Source organism: Haliotis cracherodii, unplaced genomic scaffold (assembly GCF_022045235.1).
Source record: "Haliotis cracherodii isolate W230 unplaced genomic scaffold, xgHalCrac1.p SCAF_9, whole genome shotgun sequence".
Lineage (NCBI taxonomy): Eukaryota > Metazoa > Mollusca > Gastropoda > Lepetellida > Haliotidae > Haliotis > Haliotis cracherodii.
Genome location: NW_027266343.1, coordinates 48,704,393 through 48,722,234, shown reverse-complemented (window position 1 = coordinate 48,722,234; position 17,842 = coordinate 48,704,393). Strand labels below are relative to the sequence as shown.

The window sequence follows — 17,842 nt, the reverse complement described above, 5'->3', positions numbered from 1 at the left end:
AACAAGCGAGGAAATCCGTCCAAAGTTTATTTGAGACGGCAATTGCTTATGTTGGCTTTCATAACAACGATAAATGTGGTCAGTGGTAAGTAGGAATCCTAGTCAGCTGAGTTTTCATGCCGCTAGGTACTGTACTTCTGTTAAATCCTGATTATTCCATCATATTTAGTCGGAACAGTGTATGGCTGACCTATTCTGAAATGTAAACTGATGTAGTTAACTGCACGAGGGGCGGATGACGCTTGTTAACCTTTGCATGAAGTGACAGGATAACATGTATGGGATGTTCTGTTACATCTAGCACATCGACTGCATTCTGTCAGGATGAAGTTTGCGATATATGTTGTGTCTGTCCTCCTCTCATCTGGTAGGTATCCATTATATTGTAGCATTTGTTCATATGTATACATTGTAGTTAGAACAAAAAAACGCACAAAGTTGCAGAACTTAATTATGCCATTATGATTTGAATTCCATATTTGTCCGTATTATAATCCTTACCACGTTACGTGAAGATTTATAACAGAAAACTGTTCAAAGCGGCGTTTTACCTCAGTCACATGCAGTGATTGCGTCGCTATGTCAGCTGTAAGAAAATTGACGCTTGTTGGCATATGTCTGGGGATCGGGTTTAATAATTTACAGACCGCCGTCATATAGCTGTAATATTGCTGAGTGCGGCGTTAAACAACAAACAAACAAACTTTTGTGCGGCGCAAGGCTAAATATTCTTACCATTTTATGAAAATCATGTGAATGGCGAGCACCTGGTGCCATCACTAGTATTCAGTGGTTCGTTTATAAAATTTACCCTTTGTTCTCTTGCATTGACGTTTTATAAAAAAAAAATAGGTACCATGAGCAAATGATGTAGTTACAGACGGTATCATTGTTTTAACTATATCGTCAAAGTATTGTTGAAGACCACTGCTGCTATATTACCTCGTTGAAGAATATATCCTTGTCTGTGTGGGCATTCCAGTGACTGGTCGTGCGTGGCTTACAAGAAGAGAGAGTGACCCAGGACCAGACCTTAGTTGCCTTAGCACTACGTGTGAGAACGTATATGCACCTGTCTTCAGGATCATGAGCAGACCAACGTTTAGCTATCTTATCAAAGATGGCAGACTGAGTCTTGACTGCAGGTTAGTATCACCATTCGTTAACCAAATCTTTGAAGACAAGTTTGTTTTTTTTTGTTTGCTGTTTAACGCCGCACTCAGCAATATTCCAGCTATATGACGGCGGTCTTTAAATAATAGAGTCTGGAGCAGACAATCCATTGCTTAACATCATGATCATCGATCCACGCAATCGGGATCGATGACATGCATCAACAAAGTCAGCCAGCCTGACCAACCGATCCCGTTAGTCACCTCTTACGACAAGACCTATTCTACCCCGGATCTTCAGCGGTCCTATGCGCTCATGTCACATCTCCTCACTCTTCGATAAAACTCAGTGGATCGATGCACATGATGTCAATCACTGGATTGCCTGGTCCAGACTCGATTATTTTTATAGAGCGCCGTCATATAGCTGGAATATTGCTGTGTCCGGCGTTAAACAACAAACGAACAATTCAACCAGGGGACAATGTCAGCATCATCCTTTGTCAACGTCAGCAATGTCAACGTCCACCACAGCACCATTTGCGGCCTTTGTGGCCGATACACACAGTTCAATTCCACTGCAGACCGTCCGAGAACCGGCCGACCAAGAGCTGCCACCCCTGCACAGGATCGATACATTCGACTGTTCCACCTACGTCATCACAGGGATACAGCTACAGAGACTGCAGTACGCATCCATGGTTTGAGGAGGATATCGGACCAGACTGTCAGAAACCATCTTCGCGAAGACGGAATCCTACCCAGAAGACCAGTTATTGTCCCTGTCTTGCAACAGATCCATCAACAGCGACGCCTGCGTTGGTGCCTTGCCTTACAGCCTTGGAAATTGAGAAACTGGAGACGAGTGTGGTTTTGCGATAATTCACGATTACTTCTTCACCGGCGAGATTGAAGACAACATGTTTATCGTCGTCGAAATGAGCGTTTTGCCCTACATTGTGTACGTGAATTCAACAAATTCAGTGGCGGTAGTGTCATGGTGTGGGCCTGGTCATGGTACGATCTCAACCCAATCGAACACCTCTTGGATGAACTTGATCGACGTGTACGTCAACGTCAGAACACGCCGCAGACACTCCCACAACTGGTCAAGGCGTTACAAGCAGAATGGCGTAGAATTCCGCAGGACAGAACTTGTACAGATGCAGAACCCTGATTGCTGCCCGGGGTGGTCAGCACAACCTTGTGGCTTTATGTGACATGACAATGAACAGTTTCCAATGCCCTTGTGCAACAATATGTGACTATCGAGTCCCAGAATTTTATATTTGTATCTATGATATTAAATTAAATATATCGACTTTATTAGGTACAATGATTTTACTAAAAATTTACCTGTGCGTTTTGTTTTTTTTGAAGAGCGTACATCTTAACTATCTCCTGTCAACTATTGGGGCGGTCGGGTAGCCTAGTGGTTGAAGCGTTCGCCCATCACGAAGAAGACCCGGGTTCGATTCCCGACATGGGTACAATGTGTGAAGCCCATTTCTGGTGTCCCCCGCCGTGATATTGCTAGAATATTGCTAAAAGCGGCGTAAAACCATACCCACTCACTCACTCCTGTCAACTATTGGTATTTGAACTTGTCACCTTTGTACTGCCACAGGAACAATATAAATGCATTGACAGATCGATCAATAGTTACACTCATAATTGTAAGCATACAACCCCATCCGACCCGTGAAGAATCGGGTTAGAATAGGTCTTCAGCAACCTGCGCTTGTCGTAAGAGGCGACTAACGGTATCGGGTACTTGGTTCATGCATGTGATCGTATCCAAAATGAGTGGATCGATGCTCATGAAGTCAATGACTGGGTTGTCTGGTCCAGACTCGATTATTTACAGACCGACGTCATATAGCTGGAATATTGCTGAGTGCGGCGTTAAACAACAAATAAGCAAATTTACAACCCCATCCGTATTTACTTATATTAACTATGCGTGATTGATACAGCAGTTAGTATCTGCACCAAACCATTGCATCATTAATAATAAAGAAGATGGCATACAAACAAATTAAATGAGATACCAACAAAATGCCAACGGCTGCTATCAACTTGATCAAATTTACATATACTGAATATTAGGCACACCGTTTGATTATGAGGCAAAAAAACTTGTAAGTTGTAATATATCATGTTCTCTTTGCAGCCAACAGACAAGGACTATCGCAGATGAATGTCAAAGCTCTTCAGTGAACTGTTTCGCGAGTATCTTGCTGCCGGACCTAGCCATTGCCCTCAATCTGTTCTGTCTCCACCAAACAGGTATTCCAAATCCATCTTTTTTGGAGCAGTTTCATTTGAACTCTTAGGTCATATGCCACCTTGAGTGACGTGTTTATTCCTAACATATATACCCCTTCGGACCCAGGGTAGATACGAATATATCCTCAACACCCCAACGCTGGTCGTAAAAGGCGACAGGATTGGGCAACCTGTTGGGCTGCGTCCCTGTGTCGGCAGAGAAAGAGATTCTGGTGGTTGGGTGCACCGGAGCCGGCAATAGAGCTCCTTAGTCAACCACACCACATCGACCCTAACTTTGCCTCGACGGGCGGTAGAATGGGCCCGTTTCTATCAATAGGCTGATCATGTCACGCCCTGTGCATAAACTATTTCGTACAGTCGTTTGGTATTTCAAAATAAATTTATTCAAAATGTCCATTACATATGTCTCAACCTATAAAACCTGCTTAGAGCCCTATGCCCACAAGGAGGTGGTTCCTGGGCCAATCTGATGTTAAAGTATGTTTGTGAATAAATATTTGCTTGTTTTTAGTTTTGGTGTGAAACTATTATCAACTGACATTATTGAAGGTTCATCCAGGAGGTTAAAGTAACGTAAAATAGCTTTCCTCCTGTGTGACTCGTTATTCCTATCATAATCGATGTAACTATCATCAACCAGTGTTTTTTAAGCCAACTCGTTATTGTACGCAACCACCAGTAACTAAAGTGATGACGTTAATCCTGCTGGGATGTCGTGCAGGAAGCTGAGGTACCGTAAGTCCCCACGGTCCCTAGGGAGATGGCCCAACTTTGGTTATTGATGGCCTATAGCCCATGTTTTAAACTGTATGATTGATTTCGTCATGCCCAAATGTGTTTGATAAAATCGTTTATAGATATGATTTTGCACAAAAAACTCCCTTTTTATATAAACTTGGTCTCGTCGCTATATGGCTGAAATAATGCCGATGGGACATTATTTTTTACTCAGTCACTCATTCACCCCTAAGATATATGAAATTGACAGAGATATCTACGATTTACTATGGCAAATGTTTATAACAAAACCACACATTCATAAATAACTATCAGATGTTATGTGTTTCTTTCACAGAAATCGAGGAAGAGGCGTCATGTTGGACCAGTGATAACTTGCCAGGGGCTGTTGTTTCATGTCGATATGAAAACAGGTAGGGTGACGGTACAAGTTTCCATTCACATCTACTGAATAGAGGTTTGTTTGTTTAACACAATGACCCAGGTACATAACGGCGGTCTCTACATAATGACAAATTACGACAAACATGGGTTGCTGAAGATCAGCTCTGACCTAGATCTTCACAGGTCCTGAATAAAGGCCGCAAGATAGTATACACGGGTAAGTGAATCAAAACTTGTGTAGAGGCCTGTATAGATCCGGGGTAGAATAGGTCTTCAGCAACCCATGCTTGCCGTAACAGGCGACTATGCTTGTCGTAAAAGGCGACTCACGGGATCGGGTGGTCAGACTCGCTGACTTGGTTGATGCATGTCATCGATCCCAATTGCGTAGATTGATGCTCATGATATTAATCAATAGATTGTCTGGTCCAGACTCGATTATTTACAGACCGCCGTCATATAGCTGGACCATTGCTGAAAGCGGCGTTAAACAACGAATAAACACACAGACATAAACTTGTGTAGATCTCGATTTCTGTAGACAAACCATATGGATAGATATGCAATGTATTCTTCAAAAGGCCCAATGATAAGAGGAGAGATCAGGTTTAACTTTGCCTGAGAATTTTTTCACTTACAGCAAGCTCTTACGGTAAAAGGATGGTGGAAATTGACATTACATTCCCGTACTGAGAATCAGATTTTCACTCCTTTCATAGCGACAAAAATAAAATAAGTACATGTCTGTGCACAATATCGTCAGATGAGGAATACAGGTAGAGGAAGAATTCACAGATTCAAAGTGACATTTCAATGCCAGCTCAATCTCATTAAAATCTTATCTCAGTTTTCGCTACCGCTTAGCAAAGATCTGAGGACACCCCATAACGGGTCACGTCAGAACGACCTCTCGCGAACTTTGACGGATCAATGAAATGACTTACAAGAAATCGACATTAGCCAATCAGAAGCCCTTATCTCGAGCTTTACGACACTAGTTTCAAACTGGCGACTACGCTTCGAAACATATTTTGACGTATACTCGGTTACAAAACTTAAAACTGATAAAAAGAACATTCTGGAATGACTTACAGATGGCCTAGATTGTATGGATATAATCATAAAACCCGTAACTGTCGTTCGGAATACCCTCTGTTGAATTTTTCGTGGTTGCATCATCAGAAAACACATTCCATCTGTCACTTTCATGATCTGGTAAGCGACGCTCTGCTTGGTTGGATGAAAGGTCGTTCTGACGTGACCCGTAATGGGATGTCCTCAGATATTTGTTCAGCGATAGCGAGAACTAAGATCTGGTTTTAATGAGATTGGTGCCAGCTGTATTGACCGGAGGTACCGGAAATGTAGAAGATAATTATTCTGTGTGACTTTACCTCGGAGTTCATCACAACGTAACATTCCAATTCATTCTGATTGGTATGTGACCAGCGTCGATAATCTGCCCAAAGAAGGCATCATTATACCTATATGTGATACATATATTGACATATAGCCTCTGGAGTTATTCAGTATTATTCATAAAATGTCATACATGGATTACAAACAATCATTTGTAAACGGAATATTCTCTGCTTTCACAACTGATGCACGTAAAATCACTGTCTCAGGAAACACGTCTGGTGTCGATTACAAGTTTCAGTGCCCGTGTGATAAAGCGTAAATCTAAATTGTCCCTACAATGTTCGGAATTAGAGAATAAAACATTCAACAGCTGGGGTATTGCTTAGTGAAACAATTATAAATACAGAAATAAATAGGCCCGTGAAGATCCGGGGTAGAATAGGTCTTCAGCAACCCATGCTTGTAAAAGGCAACTATGCTTGTTGTAAAAGGCGACTAACGGCATCGGGTGGTCAGGCTCGCTGATTTGGTTGATGGATGTCATCGATCCCAATTGCGTGGATCGATGCTCATGATATTAATCACTGAATTGTCGATTATTTACAGACCGCCGTTATATAGCTGGAATATTGTGGCATTAAACAACAAATAAAACAAAACAATAAAAAAATAAAAAAAATAAAAACGTTTACTAAATATCTATTTTTGCTTTCAGAGTTGCCTTTGCCGAGTGTGTTTACCACAGAGTAAGCAGTCTCACCGAGTGCACTGAAACTACTGGCGCCATCTTCAGACAGCTGCTGTTGGCTTTTGGACCTTAGACGTATCCATGCATACAGAAATATGAAAAAAACTGGACCAAAACAACATGTCATGTTTGCCAATAAACTGGTTTGCATTAAGACGATCGTTTCTTTTGTTTCGAAAAGGATGATGTTGCCATGGTTTCCGGGTTGATTTTTATCAATGAGAGAGAAGATGTGACATGGGTGCATTGTATGAAATATATCCTCTGATGCTTGGGGGATCATGATCACTCGAACAAATTAAAGTACAGCAAGTTGAAATATCAAAAATAAACCCTTTGTCACGAGATAAATCTGGAAATTAATGCGTCACCAAATTGATGTTTGTGTAGTCTCCTTGTCTCAGTGCGTCATGAAATATCTATGTGATGCCCTAACCCTCAAATTCAGAAACACCCTCCTACAACAAGTGACAAATTAATGACGTCACTCTCAGAAAAGGGGTCCAGTCTTTTAACGTTTCGTAATACCTTTCATACGACATATATCGCACTATGAAAATTTTAAATACGTTTTTGATTATTGTTTTTTCTAGATGTTACCACAGGAAGATACCGGCAGCGCAATGACCTTTTTTGCGAACAATGGTGTCAACACAGATTTTTAGTGGTTTAGGATGTAATGGCAAAATAATGATGAAACATATGAATGGATCACTGACGTGTTTGGAGTGAAAGATTTGAGGGGCCTGGCCTTTACGTGATCTATAATTATGCCTAATGTGTCACCTGCATTTGATCACTGAATTTTATGAAATTGGCTAAAAATAGTCATGGAAATTATCATGAACGCTTCACTGAGAATCAGCGATGACACCGCGTGTTTGCAAAAAGTGGATTGCTCTGAAAAGTGTTCTGTCGCTTCTATTTAACCTGTGCCAGTCGTTACAGTGAGTGCATGAGTTTGGTTTAACGCCGCTTTTAACGGTATTCCAGTTATATCACGGCGTGTCAGCTTAATGTGGGAGGAAAGCCCGAAGTGATGCAGGTCTTAGACGTTTTAACACTTCGGTGAAACCCACGAGCACAGGTATGGTGCTGACAAACCTAGAAACATTATTGTGGCGAGCCGGGATTCGAACCAGCAATCATAGGTTTCTGGCGTGCCAAAGGGACGTAACTCTGCACAGCGAATTTCGGCGCCCCTGTAACATCAACTAGTGACTTATTATTGGGTTTGACAGGTAACCTATTGGTTTAAATCGTTCGCTCGTCACGCCGAAGACCCGGGATGAAACCCGACATGGGTACAATGTGTAAAGCCCATTTCTGGTGTCCCCCGCCGTGATAATGCTTGAATAGTGTTAAATGTGACGTAAAACCAAACTCACTCACCCAAATATTATATAAAGGTGATGCTTTCCAAATTGAAATTCGAAGGTTAACCCAGAAACGGGTACGTACAACATTAGATCTCAAATCAGTAAACAACCAAACAAGAATTATGAACAATTGACAAATTATATTCGTGTGTGAGTGAGTAAGGTTTTACGCCGCTTTTAGCAGTAAACCCACGAGCACGGGTACGGTGGTGACAAACCTAGAAACATAATCGGGGCGAACCGATTACAGTAAACTCCGGTTATAACGAACACGCTTATAACGAACTGACGGATATAACGAACTTACTTTTTAGTCCCATTGTCAATCAATGGATTGTCTGGTCCAGACTCGAATATTTACAGACCGCCGTCATATAGCTGGAATATTGCTGAGTGCGGCGTTAAACTGTACATTGTGTACTTCAAGAGTCCTTATGATAAGATTCATGGGTAGGTGATTTTGGCGCAGATGGCCATTCGCGCTTATTTGTAAGAGATGATTAGCATCCTTGACCTAACGGTCGTGGATGCCAGCGGCTTGCGGCAATGTTCGTTCTGTCAAATACTGATGTTTTGTCCAGACATGACGAAGCCACTATCGGGAGAGTCCACTGTGCAATTCCGACGATAACATAATCATGTGTTTATAAATTACTATCGGGTAGTGATGATACTAGATGTTCGCAGAAAGGTAACCTGACCCACCCATCACAAACACATGTCAACTTAGGGTAACATGTGGTACAAGTCAAAATATCGAATATCGAATGTGTCAAATATGGAAATATCCACCACACGTCTACCATAAATCGTGACAAGCTCTACTAAGGCATTGAATGCTGTAACTGTGATCAAACAACTGATCTTACAGATACTGTTTGCCATTCTGAATCTTAAGGCATATAATGCCTATCTATACCTCTCTAGGATCACTTCACTTGCAAGAGGTTGTTTCACCTGCAAACGATTGTGACGTTCTTTAACATGAACGAATTATTGAATCAAGTTCCGAGATATTATCGATCTCAATTTTTGAGCAAATTGATAAGATCGTATCTCATTGCTGTGGGATGTTCTAAGAACCTTGTGATTTTGTTCTTAAAAATACGTGTGACGTTTTTATTGTATATCAGTACTGTCTAGACACTGAGACCTATTACTCATTAACATAACAATGAGGACGGTCATCCAATGTTACCTTACTCTACACCACGTTGGTCAGGCAGGTGCATATATCAAAGCAGCGCATGCGCAGTAGATCTATACTCCTCAGGAATAATGATACCGTTATATTAATGTTACATTAAATTCTACATTAAATGGATAATGCCGAGCAATGACGGAAGAACATAACATACCAGAACCACTTGACCGCCTCCGTGGTCTAGAGGAGAGTGGAAGGTCCGGGGTTCGATCCCCGGCCGCGTCATACCAAATGATGTAAACCGATGGTACTTGTTGTTACCCTGCCTGGCGCTCGGCATTAAGGGGCTAAAACATTGACCGGTCGGCTCGGAGTCAGTATACTGTGTCTGAGTGGGGTATTCATGTTAAACTGCGGCATGGTATCTCAGTGGGCGAGCACTATAAATCGGCATCAGAAGTGGTGTAGAGCTTAGTACAACACTTATACTATCATCTATACTTAATGTTACAAGTCCTATCGTAAAAATACTGTTATGATGGAACAGCATCTTTATTACAGTATGAGTTGGAAATGGAAATGTTTTATCCTCTATTATTGATTAGGAAAATGGCAAACCATACTCCTGCTTTTCCTCGTCTATTGTTTTGTATATGATTGGTATTCTATTCTATTTCACTCAAAAAATCATCTCAGTGCGCGTAAAACACACATGATCACCAAATGTAATTTCAGCTATACTCAGTACATCTCTGATAACAAGATCAAAATTATTTCCACAAATTGTAGAGGCGTAGCGGACAAGAATACAAGAACATATTTGCCCCTATATCATACCTTGTGACGTGGTTATTAGAATTTCAAAACATAAACCTAATCTAAACAGGGGGGGGGGGGGGGGGGGCGCTTTAGGTGACAAGTTATGCGTAATCGTTTACTACATATGTATACTCTGCCTTCAGGAGTGACTTTGCCGAGTGTGCTGAAAAAGGAGTTCGCAGTTTCACAGAGTGCACTGAAACTAGTGGCGCCATCTTCCGAGAGATGCTGTTAGGTTTACTTCCTTAGATGTATCCATGCATACAGAAGAACTGGACCCAAATATCATGTAATGTTTGTTTGTCAATAAATTAGTCTTCATTGCGGCCATCGTTTCTTTCGTTCTGAAAAACGTTAAACGTTAAACTGTCCTTACTATTTGTGGTCCATTAGAGAATGAAAACCTTTCATTTTTCTCTCCGTATATATCTTCTATAGGTTATGGGGTGGATTCCATACATGGTATGGTAAAATATTATTAGACAAAGTGGTAGTAAGTAGTGAAGTGTATCAAAACCACGTAAATTATTTACTGGACAGAAACGTTATGCCTAAAAGAAAAGCAACTACATATATTTAGCAAGCTACAAAGAACTGTGTTGGTTCCCAAATTCCTTAATTAAATTGTGAGTGAATAACCACACCAGATCAAAGAATAATTAACAAATTATCATAAAATATACAGGATACAAAAGCATGTACATGTATGTGCAGAAACGTGATTCAGAAAATGGGATACTTTTGGGCGTGAGAGTTAATGGGTTTCAACAACAAAAAGTATGTGAACAGAATAATTCGAACCACGCCTCAACATTGAAAACATTCGCGCGAACGCACAACCAGCGTCAATGCATGTCCGTCTGTGTCACCCTTTAGTCATGTCTTGACAGGGCGTTTAATAAAGCCAAAAAAGTGTGTGTTTTTTAAAGTTAAATAGGGAATAAAACATAGTCATATTGTTGTAAAGAGTTAATTTTGAAATTGTTTATGAAAGTATAGTGTAAATTTGAGTTTCAATTAGTAAACAGATGTCACGGAACTGTGCTCCAATGATCAGGGGTGTCATTAAACAACAATAAAATAATATTCTACCATGGAAATTACTCGTTTCTGATTGGTCAATCAGAGGCTATTAAATCACAATAAACCCCCTCTGATCGAAACAGCTTGTTTGACGGCCGCATCACCGCGGAAACGTATATTCACAGAATAATACTTTTTGTTAGTCATTGTCAGTAGGTTACGAAATGCAAATTTGCGGTTACTGCAATACATGTATTCAAATGTAATGCTGCACAGAGTAACAAGGGCATTATGACATTATATAGATATCAAAAGAAAGTTGGTAATATACCCTGTCAAGATTTATTTAAGATATTTGATGCTGTGAGTGTGCCTATTGTCTGTTACGGCGCAGAAATATGGGGCATTTCATATTGTAAAATTATTGAAGATGTACAGAACAAAATGTGTAAATGGTTTCTAAATACAGGTAAAACAACAAACAATGCAATGGTTTTAGGAGAGTGCGGAAGAGCCCCTCTCCAACTTGTGTATACCACAAGGGCCATCAAGTATTGGTGCAGGCTACTGCGTTTGGACGAGCGCAGACTGCCTCGCCAATGTTATTTAATGCTCAAATCACTGCACCATTCTGGTCGCACCATGTGAGGCTACTCACATTAAGAATATTTTGTTTAAATTAGGTTTTGGATATGTATGGTTAACACAAGATGTTGGCAATGTGAAGGTATTTATTCATCTTTTAAAGCAAAGATTATTTGATAACCTTCAACAATCATGGTGTAGTTCTATCAATAGTATATCTGATACCTTTTATTATAAACATTTTAAATCCCTGTTGAATGTAGAAAAATATCTTACACTCCCCATACCAGTACATCTGAGAATATGTATGACTCGTTTCAGATGTAGCAAGTTTAAACTTGCAATTGACTTGGGGAGATACACAAATGTCCCATACACTGAACGATTATGTAAATATTGTATAGAAAAATTAATGGTATATCTTTTATTGAAGATGAATTTCATGTTTTACTTGTATGTGAGCGTTATTCAGCCCTAAGAAATATGTATCTTAAACAGTATATCAAGTTTCAAACTAAAACATCTTTTACTGAAATTATTTCATCAGAAAACTTTGATGTTGTATATAACACATGTTTATATCTATATAAAGTCCAACGGCTAAGAGAAACTTAAATCGACTACTTCCTTGGCATGCCTAGTTCATGCAATCAACCATTGTCTGTATTATGGGCCTATGGCCTTCTTACTGAATAAACTGTCTGTCTGTCTGTCTGTATTCAAAGGATGTGTGACAAAACAGTTTTGGGGACAACAGAGAGCATGGAACTTGGCGCTTTTTTATATACGACTGCGACGTCATGTCTTTTGCGTCACAATGAGCGATATGACGTCATAATGCAAAGCTTGCTTAGTTTTCTTTAGGTGTGCCGACCTCATGTTAGCTTTCCAAGTTGCCGTGCTTATAAGCTGTCAATGCCTGTCATATGTTAGAGGCGCAGCGATTCGCTGTGCAGAGTTGCGTCCCTTGGGCACGCCAGAAACCAATGATTGTGGGTTCGAATGCCGGTTCGACCCGATTATGTTTCTAGATTTGTCAGCACCATACCCGTGCTTGTGGGTTTCACCGAAGTGGTAAACGTCTGAGACCTGCATCACTTCGTGCTTTCTTCCCACATTAAGCTGACACGCGGCGATATAACAGGAATATTAAAAGCGGTGTTGAACCCAACTTACTCACTCAGTCATATGTTAGAGTGAAGTATTCCGGTGTGAACAAACTGTCTGAGCATATACAGTGCCCTATTATGTTTACAACCTGTTGTCGTTGAATCCGTAATTCACATCGACAACCCATTCAAAACACTGGACTCAACCCATGCCGCTTCACTCAATATCATCTCAATAATATAATATAATATTAATCTATTTAAAGCTGCTTTGCTTTGTTTGTCAGATCTTATCTGGATTATTCCATTTTAAAGTCTGAGGTAACAAGCATACGGATTAGTGTGCACTCAACCGTTTAAAGTGTTGTTATAAGCTGTCTAACTATTGGGACGTCTAACTAATGGGAGGACACTATCTAACCTGCTCTGACAAAGGTCACTGATTAATCAAATCAAAGCAAATACACAAGCGGCTCAGCTAAGCAAGTGTAATACAGTAATAAAACGAGAGTACTTAAACCAACACTTTGACAAGATACCGACCAGATGCCTGGACAACCAATTTAGTCAGCTGCGACCAGTTAACACCTGAGTCAATTAACTCAGCACTCTAATGAGTGAATAACCTCGGCTGGGTTAAATAACGGGAAATAAACACAGAGGGCCTACGACTAATGATTCAGTCACCTACACTGAACAAAGAAATATTAAAATTCCCAAATAGCAAGACAATCACGGAAAGGTTGGTTATCCACGGATTACTAGAAAAACAGATTATTGGAAACACTAGTTACTAAGTAGCTAGGCAGTTAACCCAATTAACCCCCAAAAAGTACTAGAATCTGTACTTTACTAAGAAAGTGTTATCCCAAATATAACATTAGTTAAATTAGGGGGAGGTTGGTTATCTACCGATTACGAGTAAAACAGAGTATTCCAAACCCTAGCTACTATGTTTAGCTCGGTACAACCAGAGTAAGTGAGCAGAAGATCGAAAGGTGTCCCGAGACCACTTACTAACGTTTCGAAAGAGACCACCTCGGGGCACACCGACTCGTTGGAATCTTGGGGGGTAGAGACACAAGATCCTGACAGGAGTATAACTATACAGCACGCGGGAACTGGGTAGAATCATCTCTCCTGGGCCCCGTTCCTCAAAGCAATCTTACCGCTAAGGTGATCGTAAGTCACATACTTTAACATAGGCTTACGATCATTGTAGCGCTAAGATCGCTTAGAGGAACGAGGCCCTGGAGGTAGAGGGGAACGTTCGAGTAACTCTCCATTCCTTAAAAATAATGAAGCAGAGGCCCCGCAGGAGCCGAGACCCATTATTTTTAAGGAATGGAGAGTTACGAGGATATTCCCCTACTTAAAACTCATCCCTACTTTTACACTTTGACAAAATATTCTGTAGTTGAAAATATTTGAAAAATTCAAATGCTGCTTCAAGATAATGTACATACAGTTGACAAGCAACTCTCCATTCCTGATAAATAATGGAGCGTTCAAACAATAGAATGACGTCACAGATGTGTTTTAAAGACGGGGAATACAGAAGTCTGAGGCTTTTAGCCAAACTGTGTTTCCGAACACGAAAAGCAAACTAACTACTATATCCAAAATAAAGCACTGAACATAAGCTATCCAACGGTATGGTTAAACATCAAGAACAAGCTATATCTATATTTATGTACAATTATCGATGAGGCAAAACTGATAATAAATACAGAAATATGTGAGTGTATATATAAGTTTCCCTAATGTTTGAAACTCATAGTTATAAAAACAGTTTCACCACAAGAATAAGGCAGCGAACATGTCAATACATGGTATGAGTGTGCCATTTTGAAATAGTTGTGCTACTAATTCCATAAAAGTATGTGACACTGTACATGACGACCGCCGAACGTGGCAGATCGCTGTCGGAAAAAAAGGCCGGATAGCGGAGAGGTCACTAGACACGAGAGAAATAACAACCCCATGACAACAGACATGAGATTTATGTTTTTGTCGAATTATTTTTAAGACTTCCACTGCGTAACAGTCTATTTCAGTTTTAATTTAGCCGATTACCGCAAATTTTGAACCACATGGTCAATGTGGCTTTATTTATCGTCACTGCATCAAAATTGAATACTTTTGGAAAAGATTGTCCTACGTTTATGCAATTATATTCTATTTAGGAACAAAGGGAATCTGGAATGGTAATTGCCATGTAATACATCGACTGTGTGTTGCCAGGATAAAGTTTGTGAAGTTGTGGTTTCTCTTCTTTCAAGTAGTGATTATATTCAAAACGCCAATACCAGAGAATAACATGTCTCCAGTATCTGCCGAAACAGATACCATAGGGTGTTAAAGGAAACCGTGATATGGGACTCTGAAATGGGGCTCCAAAAAGTACTAGAATATATCCGGTCCGTAACTTCTTAAGTGTAATCCACAATATAACATTTTGTTACTTTTGACCACTTTCTGAAAGGTATTGTGTATTCTTTGGTGAGGTGGGGTGAAACGGGATTTAACCTCGCGTTTAAGATTATTGCACTTATGTAGGGACGTTCAAGCACGTGTGTGGGTGGGTGGGTGGGTGGGTGGGTGGGTGTGGTGGTGGTGGTGGTGGTGGTGGTGGTTGTGTAGGTGTGTGGCTGTCTGTACTAGTTATATAGTGCAAGCCCACTGAGACACCATGTCGCAGCTCAACATTCAACGCCCCATTCATACACAGTACACTAACTCCCAGCGGACAAGTCCTTCTTTTAGCACCTTAATGTCGAGCGCCAGGCAGGGTTACAGGGTTTTTACGTCTAATGGTACGACGCGGCCGGGAATCGAACCTTAATGACCTTCTGTTCCCCTGGCAGACGCCCTATCCACGGACCACGGAGACGGTCACTTGTGCATTCATATCTTTCGGCCATGGGTGCCGTGGTAAGCTACACTTATAAGAGTGTTACATAAAGTATGCGATCTAGGCTACCAGTTGTCGGGCTTCCATTTTTGTGGAATGCTCGGTGACTGGGATGAACAGATCGCTGACTTAGTGTACCCTTAGGTGCCTCATTATGAGAGTGTAGGTTCGAATCCCGGATAGGTATCAACCCACAAAAAGTACTAGAATTTGTAATTTACTAAGAAAGTGTAATCCCAGATAGAACATTTGTTACATTTGACCATTTTTAAGGGCATTGTATATCACGGTTTGTGAGATTGATGAAGAAGGAGAGTCAGAAGTGATGCTGGCCTAAGACGTTTACCACTTTAGTGAAAGCCACGTGCGCCGTATGTAGCTGCCAAACCGAGAAACATCATCAAGTCGAATCTTGAATTTGAACCAGATCGTAGGTTTCGGGCAAGCCTAAGAGATGCAACTCTGCACAGCGATTTCTGGCGCGTTATGCGACTGCTAAATATGATACAGGTAAACATATTTTTCATGAATACTATGTTCTGAATATACACAAAGCGGTTGTAAATAACGGTTTTTTTAGCAATTCATTACAGTTGAAAAGCTGAATTAAGTTTGAACTATTGAGCGATAATCTTTGAGAGCAAACTCTATGCGAGACTACTTTTAATCGTTTGAGGTTTCAAACTTTTAATCATACACATGAAACGCGGAATTGTCAACATTCACTTCAAGGGGCGCATCATGCTGTACTCCTGGTATTTGGTCCTCGCAATTCACATGGACTCCCCCATCACCTGTCTACATGTACACCCCAATCACATGTCTACATGTACACACACACACACCTGTCTACATGTACACACACCCACACCTGTCTACATGTACACCCACCCACACCTGTCTACATGTACACACACACACCTGTCTACATGTACACACACACCTGTCTACATGCACACACACCTGTCTACATGTACACCCACCCACACCTGTCTACATGTACACACACACACCTGTCTACATGTACACACACACACACACCTGTCTACATGTACACACACACACACCTGTCTACATGTACACACACACACCTGTCTACATGTACACACACACCTGTCTACATGCACACACACCTGTCTACATGTACACCCACCCACACCTGTCTACATGTACACCCACCCACACCTGTCTACATGTACACACACACACCTGTCTACATGTACACACACACACACCTGTCTACATGTACACCCACCCACACCTGTCTACATGTACACACACACACCTGTCTACATGTACACACACACACACCTGTCTACATGTACACCCACCCACACCTGTCTACATGTACACACACACACCTGTCTACATGTACACACACACCTGTCTACATGCACACACACACACCTGTCTACATGTACACCCACACACCTGTCTACATGTACACACACACCTGTCTACATGCACACACACACACCTGTCTACATGTACACCCACCCACACCTGTCTACATGTACACCCACCCACACCTGTCTACATGTACACACACACACCTGTCTACATGTACACACACACCTGTCTACATGTACACACACACACCTGTCTACATGTACACACACACCTGTCTACATGCACACACACACACACCTGTCTACATGCACACACACACACCTGTCTACATGTACACACACACACACACCTGTCTACATGTACACACACCTGTCTACATGCACACACACACACCTGTCTACATGCACACACACACATGTCTACATGTACACACACCTGTCTACATGCACACACACACACCTGTCTACATGCACACACACATGTCTACATGTACACACACACATGTCTACATGTACACACACCTGTTTACATGTACACACACACACCTGTCTACACGTACACACACACACACACACCTGTCTATATGTACACACACACTTGTCTATATGTACACACACACACCTATCTACATGTACACACACCTGTCTACATGTACACACACACCTGTCTACATGCACACACACACCTGTTTACATGTACACACACACCTGTCTACATGCACACACACACATCTGTCTACATGTACGAACACACCTGTCTACATGTACACACACCCGTCTACATGCACACACACCCACACCTGTCTACATGTACACACACCTGTCTACATGCACACACACACACACCTGTCTACATGTACACACACCCACACCTGTCTACATGT

The 17,842-nt window shown here is 41.2% G+C and overlaps 1 protein-coding gene across 1 annotated transcript; it reads left to right on the top strand.

The window, feature by feature from the left end:
* The first annotated feature begins 268 nt into the window (after positions 1 to 268).
* On the top strand, positions 269 to 6,790 carry LOC139452833 (uncharacterized). The gene is made up of 5 exons (XM_071234460.1): positions 269 to 367; positions 983 to 1,145; positions 3,286 to 3,401; positions 4,480 to 4,555; positions 6,604 to 6,790. The coding sequence occupies exons 1-5, from the start codon at positions 325 to 327 to the stop codon at positions 6,707 to 6,709; spliced, it is 504 nt and encodes a 167-aa protein (XP_071090561.1). The 5' UTR covers positions 269 to 324; the 3' UTR covers positions 6,710 to 6,790.
* Positions 6,791 to 17,842: the final 11,052 nt, after the last annotated feature.

Excerpts from the sequence above, each read along its gene's own strand:
- LOC139452833 (XM_071234460.1), top strand. The coding sequence starts at position 325 with ATGAAGTTTGCGATATATGTTGTGTCTGTCCTCCTCTCATCTG. Across the intron at positions 3,402-4,479 it reads GTTCTGTCTCCACCAAACAG|AAATCGAGGAAGAGGCGTCA; the intron begins GTATTCCAAATC and ends TTTCTTTCACAG. Across the intron at positions 4,556-6,603 it reads TCATGTCGATATGAAAACAG|AGTTGCCTTTGCCGAGTGTG; the intron begins GTAGGGTGACGG and ends TTTTGCTTTCAG.